We start from the raw sequence: 13,031 nt of genomic DNA on the forward strand, positions 1-13,031 counted from the left end.
AATGTAAATAGTTAAGAAACTCAAGAATAAAGTCCCACTAGTAGACTTAAGTAAAATATACCAACTTTTCCGACTGTGCGCAGCGCTTCTAAAAATGGATCTTCAGCATCCCCAGCCAGACAGTGTCGCGCAAGGTGGGATATATTTGGATTCATAGCGCTGTGTGATTAGCTACCAGCTATGAAACAAAACAACAGAAAAACATAGCTATAAAATGTGCTCATACTTGACTTATAACTATTTTTATTCACAAATGTGAGTTAAACACTTGCACTGTGGAACACAGGAGGATGGTGGCACATCAGTTGGGGAGGACAGGCTCGTGGTAACAACTGGGGTTATTGGAATGTATCAAATCAAATCTAATTTTATTTGTCACATACACATGGTTAGCAGATGATAATGCAAGTGTAGCGAAATGCTTGTGCTTCTAGTTCCGACAATGCAGTAATAACCAACAAGTAATCTAACTAACAATTCCAAAACTACTGTCTTATAAACAGTGTAAGGGGATAAAGAATATGTACATAAGGATATATGAATGAGTGATAGTACAGAGCAGCATAGGCAAGATACAGTAGATGGTATCGAGTACAGTATATACATGAGGTGAGTATGTAAACAAAGTGGCATAGTTAAAGTGGCTAGTGATACATGTATTACATAAAGATGCAGTCGATGATATAGAGTATATACGTGTGCATATGAGATGAATAATGTAGGGTAAGTAACATTATATAAGGTAGCATTGTTTAAAGTGGCTAGTGATATATTTACATAATTTCCCATCAATTCCCAAACACATGGTTTGATGCCATTCCAGACATTACGTCCTCCTGGAAGGTGTTCATTTTAGGCCTTGATATAAAGTGCCGTGGAGGGCACAATGTTACAGTGCGGCAGTCCAGAAATGAGAGCTTCCAAAAATGCCAAAAGCCTGGGCCTCTGATGGAGACTGAACTGTCAACAACGTATGCTTCACTATTCCCCCTTCTCTCAAGGAGCATGTGTGTGCCAAGACCCATAGGCTTCTCTCAAGGAGCATGTGTGTGCCAAGACCCATAGGCTTCTCGAAAGGAGCATGTGTGTGCCAAGACCCATAGGCTTCTCGAAAGGAACATGTGTGTGCCAAGACCCATAGGCTTCTCGAAAGGAGCATGTGTGTGCCAAGACCCATAGGCTTCTCGAAAGGAGCATGTGTGTGCCAAGACCCATAGGCTTCTCGAAAGGAGCATGTGTGTGCCAAGACCCATAGGCTTCTCGAAAGGAGCATGTGTGTGCCAAGACCCATAGGCTTCTCAAAAGGATCCCACCCTGGTCACCAATGCATCTGACCGAGACACTGCATGTTACAGTAAAATAATTTGTCACCAGTCGAACTGATTCTACATTGAATGGAGTCTCCGAGATGCTCAAACAAGCATGTGTATCTGTAGTTGGTGTTCTTCAACTCTAAAACGCACTAGACTGTGTAAGACAAAACCCACAAACAAAAGACAACAGGCAAATGCATACGCGGTCCCAATGTCTAAATAGTGACTGCAGGGCTAGTTGAAACTGCAGGTAGGATTGTTCTCCTCACAGGTGAGTGATTTAGCCCATGCTTGGTGAATAGCACTTGGTTGATCTCTGGGAGCAGGATACAGGAGAGCTGAATAGATCATGAGAGACAAAAGTGATAATCAAATAAAAAATTATCACAGCAAAAGAATGTAGTTTGTGAGCTAGAAAATGAACATCCCGACAGTCTGAGGCAGGGAGCTCTGCAATCATCCTACTCCAACTATTGTCAGGGATAATGTGGCATTTTTTATTTGTCAGTATGAATTAAATTAGTGGGTCCTGCCTTGATGACTGTATTACCCTTTTTTTCAATTTTCTCCTAAAATGACATACCCAAATCTAACTGCCTGTTGCTCAGGCATTGAAGCAAGGATATGCATATTCTTGATACCATTTGAAAGGACACACTTTGAAGTTTGTGGAAATGTGAAATGAATGTAGGATAATATAATACATGAGATCTGGTAAAAGATAATACCAAGAAAAAAAACATGCATTATTTTGTTGTTTTTTGTACCATCATCTTTGAAATGCAAGAGAAAGGCCATAATGTATTGTTCCAGCCCAGGCGCAATTTAGATTTTGGCCACTAGATGACAGCAGTGTATGTACAAAGTTTTAGACTGATCCAATGTACCATTGCATATTTGTTCAAAATGTTGTATCAAGACTGCCCAAATGTGCCTAATTGGTTTATTAATACATTTTCAAGTTCATAATTGTGCACTCTCCTCAAACAATAGCATGGGATTATTTCACTGTAATAGTTACTGTAAATTGGACAGTGCAGTTAGATTAACAAGAATGTAAGCTTTCTGCCCATATCAGATGTCTATGTCCTGAGAATTTTTACAACCTCATGCTAATCACATTAGCCTACGTTACCTCAACCATCCCACGGGGGGGGGACCGTATTAGCTAACTCGTGATGAAGCTATCTGCTTCTGCCAGCTATTAACAGATCTACTTGTAACTAAATAGCAAGCTAGTTACATTACGAAGGTTACTGTGTTCTAAGTTGGGAGTCATTTTACAGCTCGCATTGATGGTATCACGTTTCTATAAATGAAAAACTTAACTAGATTACAAATAAATAAGACTACCAGATAGCCGTTGGTCTGACAGATCTCTCTCGAGCCGTCGCCAGCTGTCTACTACCTTTGGCATGGATAACATGATTGCCAGACGTGATCAGCAGAGATAGTACACAAGTTTTGATTGTTTTACAGTTTAGTGCTCGACTGCATTTGCCTGTCCAGTTAGCGAACAAAACAAGTATTATTTCGTCGCAAGAACTGACGTCGCCAACAAACAGAAATATGCTCAGAAGAAATAAATATACACAATGTAGAAAGCAGCTCCTCCCTCGATAGATCATCTCAGCCCAACGCCAGAGGTGTATGTGGCAATGCACTGCCATTTGGCACGCAGCATGTTGGCAGTACTTGCTGGGACTTGTCGTGCAGTGTATCACAGGCGGTATGAAAGCGGGACAAAATTAATTGACAACCCAAATCATTGCAAGGGCCGGATAGAGATGTGTCAGGCATTGTGTCTGACACAGTGCCTTAAGGGATAGTGTGACATTTTGGCAATTAAGCCCTTTTTTTCTATTTACCCAATCAGACGAACTCATGGATACCATCTCTGCGTGGAGTTAAGGTAGTTTCTGGAACCATTGCCAACTAGTGTTAGTGCAATGACTGGAAGTCTACAGCAACAGCTAGCATGCTAATTGCCAAAATGTCACATTATCCCTTTACCACGTCTGGTTTTGATCTGTCTGCTCACTACAGAGCGCTAATACCCACTGAGGCACAGAATTGCATTTGAAATGCCATTTCTGTTTTCTGTGATAATGGGATTTACATGAGGTGCTCTAGTACACGCCCTATGTTCCTCCAGGAACAAAGATGGCATAGGTACAATGAGGTGTTGGATGGGATAGGATTGGGAGGGGCAGTTTCAATGGCACTGACTGAATACAAAGTGTCACTAGCTACAGGACAGAAGTCAGGCCGAGTTAGGAGTGACGGGAACTCCGTGTTTGCATCCCAAATGGCACCCTATTCCCAATATAGTGCACTACTTTTGACGAGGGCCCAGTGTTTTCATCTAATGAGCAATGGGCTACATGGACTGGAATGGAGAATCTGCCACTGTCAGCACGCCACTTAGCTACTCTCCCTCCCTCCCTCACAGATAATAAGGCATTGACTGAGGAAGTAACATCGACATCAGCTACTTTTACTGAAGGTTATTTCAATAGGCCTACACACTGACTGCTGCTGTACTGCTGTTTAAGGTGCCTTTATTTTAGAACCTGTCAATGATGCTGCATTCAGTTATTTACAGAATGGATAGAGACAGACACCAAGGTAAGGAGAGATAAAAGAACGTGGAAACTAACACCGGGATTATTGAGGAAACCTTCAAGGGTAAGAGAAGACACAGATCCTGGACTAAAATACACAGAGGGCATGGTGATGCTATTGCAATGCTGTAACTAATCTTGTCCCAGGCCAGCCCCTCTCTAGCAATTGAGGCTGGAGATGAGGTTATGCTGTAATCAGGGCAATTCCACAGTAACAGATTGATGCCGAGACTCAGATTTTTTCCACTTTAAAATGTCAAAACAAAAAACAATGATTGCAAAGTTAAACAGCTTTATTTACAAGGACTACTTCAAACAATTTCCACAGAACACCCAATCACCCTGCAAATGCAAAGTTTGGTAACAGAATGAAGGTCGGTGCCAATGCATAGCTTCCTGGAATATTTCTGCCTCTCTTCTCTCAACTTAGTCTCAGAGCAAAACGTAATATATTTGACTAAATCCATGCCACATCATTTAATATATGTTATGTTACTTTACGTTTGCGTTACACTGGCCTACCAAAGTAATAGGGATCATACAATATATTCCAAGTTGTATGACATAGTATCCTATGTCTGGATCACATTTGACCCGTTTAGCATGATATATTATGTTTGACTGCTTTAGTATGATATAGTACGTTAGAAACTAACCTTAACCCTTGAACCTAACATCCTAATTTCCTAATTAGCTAAAAATGTCTGACCTTTGAAGTATACGCCCAACCAACCACCCTCCTTTAATTTTTGCCTTACTAAGCAACCTACTGTCCATACCAAACAAACTTATGAGTGTCTCGCATTTATATAACGTGTTATTTGAGTCTCGGATTTACATTTATGTAACGTGTAGTCAATGTAATGCAACCTAACAGAAGTTTACAGTATACTAAATGAAGTGACACGGATTGTAGTACAATATAATAGGTTTTGCTCTGAGACCAGGCTGCATTTCTCCATAGGTAACTACAGCTAGCTTGGTGGTGTAAGGGGAAACGAGTCTCAACATTCTCATTTTCACATTCCAGGGCACGAAATAAGCAACTCTACCTGGTTTGTGTTTACCTCCTAGGTACATGGTCAATATTTCCAAGCTCTCACCTAACAGTAATTTACTTGTCGACAATCTAACGACCAGTGTCTTGTGCCGTGAAACGGCGAGTCAAAACAGGTTGATTCTAACTCCAGAAAATTGGGTAATTTTCCTAGCTAAAAACAAATACCTTTGTGGAAAGACGCACTAACGTTAACTATGGTTGCTAAATAAGACATTTTTCTATCTCCTGGGAAAAGACACAATAAATCAGACTTGACATACCTTTTCTTCTGGCGGTGATAATCCTTGTTTTGTAAAACTAAGCACTTGTGATGAGGGTAAAACGTTAATTCCATAAACTTTTCTTCTGTGTTTTCCCCTTCACCTCCCCGTCAGCCCAACACTGAAGTCACACCACTAGTAGCAGGGTAGTAGCACAACACACATTTTCTCCACCTCGTTTCCACTTTTCCCTGACGTTCCCGCTGGTGCTCGCTCCCGCTTTTGCCTGCCGGCAAACTTCGCTACCACTCAAGACAGCCCGCAACCTTTTTTCGAGGGAGAGAGCAGCGATGGGGTACTGCCACCTTGTGGCGGAAGGGAAAACGTCTCCAAACACCTGAAGTCGCAGCCTGGTCTCATAGACTAGACGTAACATAGTCAATTTAAATCCGGGACGTTCAAATTAACATATGTCACCTTTGGTATGATTATGTAAGACAGATGGTTACTTAAGGCAAAAACAAAAGTAGGGTGGCTCGGCGTTTAGCCAAAAGGTTGTGAGTTTGAATCAAATGTTTTATTTTATTGAACCTTTATTTAACTAGGCAAGTCAGTTAAGAACACATTCTTATTTACAATCATTGCCTACCAAAAGGCCTCCTGCGGGAACCGGGGGCCTAGGATTAAAAAATAAGAATAAATTAAATATAGGACAAAACCCACATCACAACAAGAGACAACACTACATAAAGAGACCTAAAACAACAACATAGCAAGGCAGCAACATGACAGCACAGCATGGTAGCAACACAACATAACAACATGGTAGCTGCACAAAACATGGTACAAACATTATTGAGCACAGTCAACAGCACAAATGTCAAGAAGGTAGACAACAATACATCACACAAAGCAACCACAACTGTCAGTAAAAGTGTCCATGATTGAGTCTTTGAATGTAGAGATTGAGATTAAACTGTCCAGTTTGAGTGTTTGTTGCAGCTCGTTCCAGTCGCTAGCTGCAGCGAACTAAAAAGAGGACCGACCCAGGGATGTGTGTGCTTTGGGGACCTTTAACAGAATGTGACTGGCAGAACGGGTGTTGTATGTGGAGGATGAGGGCTGCAGTAGATATCACAGAGAAGGGGGAGTGAGGTCTAAGAGGGTTTTATAAATAAGCATCAACCAATGGGTCTTGCGACGGGTATACAGCGATGACCAGTTAACAGAGGAGTATAGAGTGCAGTGATGTGTCCTATAAGGAGCATTGGTGGCAAATCTGATGGCTGAATGGTAAAGAATTTCTAACCGCTAAAGAGCACCCTTACCTGCCAATCTATAAATGACTTCTCCGTAATCTAGCATGGGTAGGATGGTCTTCTGAATCAGGGTTAGTTTGGCAGCTGGGGTGAGTGAAAGAGGAGCGATTACGATAGAGGAAACCAAGTCTAGATTTAACTTTGGCCTGCAGCTTTGATATGTGCTGAGAGAAGGACAGTGCACAGTCTAGCCATACTCCCAAGTACTTGTATGAGGTGACTACCTCAAGCTCTAAACCCTCAGAGGTAGTAATAACACCTGTGGGAAGAGGGGCATTCTTCTTACCAAACCACACGTGTTCAGAACAAGGTTAAGGGCAGAGAAAGCTTGTTGGACATTAAGAAAGCTTTGCTGTAGAGCATTTAACACAAAATCCGGGGAGGGGCCAGCTGAGTATAAGACTATCATCTGCATATAAATGGATGAGAGAGCTTCCTACTGCCTGAGCTATGTTGTTGATGTAAATTGAGAAGTGTGGGGCCAAGGATTGAGCCTTGGGGTACTCCCTTGGTGACAGGCAGTGGCTGAGACAGCAGATTTTCTGCCTTTATAGACTGCACTCAGAGAGGTAGTTAGCAAACCAGGCCAAAGACCCCTCAGAGACACCAATACTCCTTAGCCGGCCCACAAGAATAGAATGGTCAACCGTATCAAAAGCTTTGACCAAGTCAATAAAAATACCAGCACAATATTACTTAGAATTAAAGGCAATGGTGACATCAGTGAGGACCTTTACGGTTGCAGTGACACATTCATAACCTGAGCCGGAAACCAGATTGCATACCCGAGAGAATACTATAGACATCAAGAAAGCCAGTCAGTTGATTATTGACATGTTTTTCCATGACTTTTGATAAACAGGGCAAAATAGAAATAGGCCTATAGCAGTTAGGATCAGCTTGATCTCCCCCTTTAAATAAAAGGACGAACTGTGGCTGCCTTCCAAGCAATGGGAACCTCCCCAGAAAGGCTTGGCGATGATAGGGACAGCAACCTTAATAAAGCAGAAAGGGTGTAAACCTTCTGACCCAGATGTTTTTTAGGGTTCAAGTTTAAGGAGCTCCTTTAGCTCCTCAGAATCAATAACTGCCTGCAGGGAGAAACTTTGTAGCGGGGCAGGGGGAAAAGAGGGAGAAGCATCGGGGCTGGTCGCATTAGAAGGGGTGGGAGATGAGGAAATGTTGGACAGGCAAGGAGGCATGGCTGAGTCAAATAGGAATCCTGACTTAAGGAAGTGGTGATTAAAGAGCTCAGCCATGTGCTCCTTGTCAGTAACAACCACATCATCAACATTAAGGGACATGGGAAGCTATGAGGAGGAGGGTTTCTTCTCCAGGTCTTTAACCGTTTTCCAGAACTTCTTGGGGTTAGACCCACAGAGAGAGAACTGCTCCTTAAAGTAACTAACTTTGGCAACAGACAACTTTACAATTTTAGATCATTAGCAACTTTTCAACTACTTGCTACTTTTTAGCTACTTAGCATGTTAGCTAACCCTTTCCCTAAACCTTGTAGCTAGCCCTTCCCCTAACACTAACCTTAACCCTAACCTCTAGCCTAGCTAACGTTAGCCACCTAGCTAGAATTTTGCAAATTCGTAACACATTGTACATTTTGCAAATTCGTAATACATTGTAAGCTTTGCACATTACTTACATATAATACAAAATGAGTGATGGACATCAACAAATTATTACATACCGTTCGCAACACAACTAAATGGGTGTACAGAATAACATGAAATGCTATTGTCAAGTAATGTCAAGTATGGCTACAGCACTCAAAGCTACTGTATGCAGTACTGTTCACACAGTAAATCAGATCTCAATAGTTATTGCCGGATTCTTTTCATTGTCACATGCAAGAATACATTTTGACACTGTATCTATCAAGGTTACACCCCATTGCAACTGGAATTCTCAGTGGTATGAACAATATAACAAAGATGGTATAATGCATAACTTTTATCATTTTCAATATCAGACACAATAGAATCTAGATCACCTCCACAGGGGCGTCTCTAGTGGGGGTGCAGGGCAGGGCATTTCCCTCCCAAAAGTTGTTTGCCAGCCCAAATTACTACGCTTGAGTCATGTTAAACGCTTGAGTCCTATTACCTCAGAAATAGCCAACAAATTTCTGTCTGCCCACCCAGAAATATCATCCTAGAACTTGCCATGCACTCCATAAGAAAGTTTGAATGAGACCGAATTAGTTGAGCACTGAATTAGACTGACACCAGGTAGGTTTTTCTCAGAATTATTTAATCACACATACATTTACATCATGCAGTCAATCCAAAATGGTGATATCATTCAACCTCTTCCCCAGGTCGCTATGGTTCCGTCCCAAATGGCACCCTATTCCCTATGCAGTCAAAAGTAGTGCACTACATAAGGAATAGGGTGCCATTTGGGATGTACCCTAGGAATGATCCAGTACCTTTTTCCATTGATGGAATCCTTATCTGTCAATTAGACATTTAAGTAACTATTACACAGTAATAAAAGTGGCTACGCTTTTCTTTAGAATCAATGCAAACAAATTAATTTGGTAAACATCATGGACAAATGGTTGTTCTTTTTCTGTACTTTCCCATTTCATATCCATTAAATTGATGGAGTACAGTGGAACCCTGGCAGGTAAGGATAGGGTACTATGCACTCTGAAGACCATGTTGCAAAGTGTTTACTGTTCTAAAGGTTACAAAGATGAAAACTTGACAGACATTGTCCTGTCAAAGGTATAGGCTACCTACCTCTCCCAAACTAGCCTCTAATAGCAAAAAATTATGCTTTACAGCCCCATAAGTTACCATAGGTTGGAGTGTTTTCTAACCCCCGTTTAAGGTTCAAACTTTACATTAAGTGCCATCTTATCTGTCAATTTTATGTCAAATCCTTCCAAAACAACAAAAGTTCATAACATAAAACCCCAACACCTTGCTGTGGCTGCAGACTATTAAAAAGACTCAACCCTGGTCACACCTAACAGTATATCATTGGTATATAATATTGTACTCACAAGATGTCAGTGTTTTTGTTTCATGCTGGCCTACAATCACAGCAACAGCAAATGCTTCAGAATTTACACAAAATGACATAAAAACAAGGGTTGGAGACATTTTACTCTCACATAGGAAAAATAATTGAAGGGGATTCAGGAAGAAAACAACAAACGCAAGAAGACAAGAAGTGTAAAATGTATAAAATCCTTGGGTCTTGATTACAACTTCGATAATTAATAAACCACTTTCCAAAATGCACTGCTTTGGGATAGGCCGAGTCTGAAACGGCACCGTATTCACTATGTAGTCTTGACCAGGGCCCATAGGGATGTGCCATTTCGGACCCAGACAAGTTTACCAGCAGACTGAACCCGACCAATCCCCTTCCTAGCCAAAGGCCCCCTGCTCATCTAACTGGCTGATCAGTGGCAAGGGCGAGCCAATCAAACACTGCCATCCAACATTCCAACCAATACAGATCAGATGTGCTGGTCAAGCTAGAGAACAGTGAGACAGACAACTACACCAATCCACAATAATATTACATGTGCACTTGACCTGACTTAATGAAAAGAGGGTGATTTTGGAAAAGTCAGAGCCTGCCTTATATCGATTCCCAATATCAATTTAAACAGAGGCCCCCCTAAATGTATTTACTCCACTCGTCTTGACATTACTGGTGGTGGGGGGTGGGGGCACTGAAAGGAGCCCATTGATCAAAGTACTATAAACAGTTAAGTTACAAATAAAATGTTAAAACAACCACCAGCCAATGGTTTGTTCAGAGGAGATCAGGACATAAATGGTGAGTGGATGAGAGGACCTGGCTAGCTAGGACCAGCGTGTGTGTGCCATCTATGTGCGCCAATGGCCAGATAGATAGATTACTTCTTCAACGGTTTGGATGTTAAGACATTTGGGACGCAGGCATGAAAGCGTGCTCCTGATCAGACTCCTCTTTCCTTCTCACATCCGTTTAATGTAGTCACCGCGCCAGTATGTGTCGCTTTATCTTCCTTACAGTAAAAACAATGGCCATCACAGGTACTCTGTAATTACACCAATCTGAACTGGAATCACACCTCTTGGCATTTCAAAGCCAAACACCTCTTAAGGAAGCATGTGCCATATTACATATGTACAACAGGACAGTAGTGCTCAAAATGACATCTATTTCGGTTCAAACCTTTCAAGAAGCTTGTCAAATCTATTGATAGAAAGAAGTGTGGTACAAGCAGTATAATAATAATAATGTACAAGAGATTAGCCTACGAATGTTTGTGGTATCAAGGATCAACATTTATATTTGCTGTGTTTCAGTCACCTTTTCTTTTTTTCTCATCTCTTTTTTGAAATCCCGGTTAGCGTACATTCACATTGGCACAGTGCAGACCAAACCTTAAGACATCAGAGATGACGACAAACTGTGCCACGAAAAACAAAGCTACACATTCAAGTCAAATGTAGTTCATTGCGCAAAGACTGCCCTCTGCAGTTGGTGGGCGTCTTGTTGTGTGTTTTGTTTTGTATATTAAATTCATTTTGCTGTTGTTGTTTGTTCCGGAGAGAAGAAACATGAAGGTAGGTGGATCTGTACAGGGCAGGAATATTTATATATTTATATTAAAACTCCTCCCTCTCTCTAATATATAGCCTGCAGGAAGCCAATGGCTGTAATGAATGACAGGTTGCCAGGGTGATATCCATCTGCATCTTCTGTGGTCATGTCCCCTCCCATCTTCAAATGCTTCAGATGTGAGAGGAGAAGAGGAAGAGAGCGAGAGGGAAGTTGAGGAGGAAAGGAATAGCGGGAAGTTGGGAAGGAAAGGAAGAGGGAAGTTGGGGAAGAGAGGAATAGAGGGAAGTTGGGGAAGAGAGGAATAGAGGGAAGTTGGGGAAGAGAGGAATAGAGGAAAGTTGGGGAGAAACGGAGTAGAGGGAAGTTGGGGAGGAAAGGAATAGAGGGAAGTTGGGGAAGAGAGGAAAAGAGGGAAGTTGGGGAAGAGAGGAAAAGAGGGAAGTTGGTCACAGAAGAAAAGAGGTGGTAGGGAGTAGAGAGAGAGAGGGAAGGTAGGGAGAGAAAGAGAGGGGGGGCTGTTAGTCGTACAAGACATGGGTGACGTCTACCAACACAAAATGTTACTGGCATCTCCCAAGAGAGAAATAATCTGGCATGTTAGATGTACATGTGGTAATAAGATTTTAGAAAACATTAGCAGGGGTTAGCAAAAAACAAACATGACTCATATCAGAGGATCCATGCTAGCCACCAGAAAAGTCAAGGCCATTCAACCACACAGCAGTTTTCTTCAGAGCTCTACTATTTAGAATCTGTTAACACAGGTCAATTACAGTAGAAAATTGACCCATTAAAAACTCCCAAGCCCTGTGGTTAGCTGCCTTTCAAACAGGCCCATTCATACTAAGCGTGTTATGGGCATCATCCTTGCCTCCTCCGGCCATAGAGGTACCGGTCAGTCTCACCTGTGTATCAGATCCGGTCTCTACTCTAGCCATCTGACCTATGTGGTATGGAGGGGGTCATCAGAATTACTACACTGCATTCACTATAATATATACACTCAGTTGCCAGTTTATTAGGTACACCATCCCGTTCTTAAAAAAAATGGTTTGCTCCTACAAACAGTAGGAGTTATGTGGCTGTGGCTTGCTATATAAAGACGAAAGACAGGCATTCAGTTACTGTTCAATTGAATGTTCAAATGAGCAAAACATGTGATCTGAGCTACTTTGAGTGTGGTAAGATCATCGTTACCCTTCTTTTTTTCCATTATCTCAGAAACGTCCGGCCTCCTGTGCATTTCACGTACGACAGTGTCTAGGGTTTACCAAAATGGTGTAACAAACAAACAAACATCCAGTCAGCCGCAGTCTTTTCGGCGAAAACAGCTTGTTGATGAGAGGTCGAAGGAGAACGGCAAGAATCGTGCAAGCTAACAGGCGGGCCACAAACAGGCAAATAACTGCGCAGTACAACAGTGTTGTGCAGAACAGCATCTCGGAACGCACCACTCGTTGGATGGGCTAATGCAGCAGACGACCACACTGGGTTCCACTCATATCAGCTAAAAACAAGAAGTGGCTCCAGTGGGCACGCGGTCCCCAACACTGGACAATTGAGGAGTGGAAAAACATTGCCTGGTCCAACGAATCCCGGTTCCTGTTGCGTCATGCTGATGGCAGAGTCAGCATTTGCCGTAAACAGCATGACTCCATGGCCCCACCCTGCCTGGTGTCAGGCTGGTGGTGGTTGTGTAATATTGTTGGGAATGTTTTCCTGGCACACGTTAGGTCCCTTGACACCAATTCAGAAATGGTTCAACACCCCAAAGAATTCAGGCTGTTCTGGAGGCGGGGGGGGGGGGGGGGGGGGGGGGTCCGACCTGGTACTAGATGGGTGTACCTAATAAACTGACCACTGTGTATATGCCATATAAAATACACTTTTATCCAACGCAACTTGCAATAGTGCTTGCATACATTTTT

General features: G+C 42.2%; 2 protein-coding genes across 9 annotated transcripts in view; both read right to left on the minus strand.

The window, feature by feature from the left end:
• Window positions 1–5,583, minus strand: part of LOC110508335 (rho GTPase-activating protein 12) — a 157,229-nt gene extending 151,646 nt beyond the window's left edge. For 5 of the 6 annotated variants that reach the window (XM_036966260.1, XM_036966258.1, XM_036966257.1 and 2 more), the window contains exon 1: window positions 5,258–5,583. The gene's annotated coding sequence lies outside the window, so the exon portion shown is untranslated. The remainder of the gene's footprint in view (window positions 1–5,257) is intronic. The other variant, XM_036966261.1, reaches the window with a different exon arrangement.
• A 3,177-nt stretch (window positions 5,584–8,760) lies between these two features.
• The window catches only part of LOC110508336 (kinesin-1 heavy chain), a 30,072-nt gene continuing 25,801 nt past the window's right edge, over window positions 8,761–13,031 (minus strand). For 2 of the 3 annotated variants that reach the window (XM_036966124.1, XM_036966126.1), the window contains 2 exons: window positions 12,009–12,046; window positions 8,761–11,271 (listed from right to left, as the gene is read on the minus strand). In XM_036966124.1, the coding sequence (XP_036822019.1) occupies window positions 12,034–12,046 (13 nt within the window). In that variant the 3' untranslated portion in view covers window positions 8,761–11,271; window positions 12,009–12,033. The remainder of the gene's footprint in view (window positions 11,272–12,008; window positions 12,047–13,031) is intronic. The other variant, XM_036966125.1, reaches the window with a different exon arrangement.

Source organism: Oncorhynchus mykiss, chromosome 28 (assembly GCF_013265735.2).
Source record: "Oncorhynchus mykiss isolate Arlee chromosome 28, USDA_OmykA_1.1, whole genome shotgun sequence".
NCBI classification, from domain to species: Eukaryota; Metazoa; Chordata; class Actinopteri; order Salmoniformes; family Salmonidae; genus Oncorhynchus; species Oncorhynchus mykiss.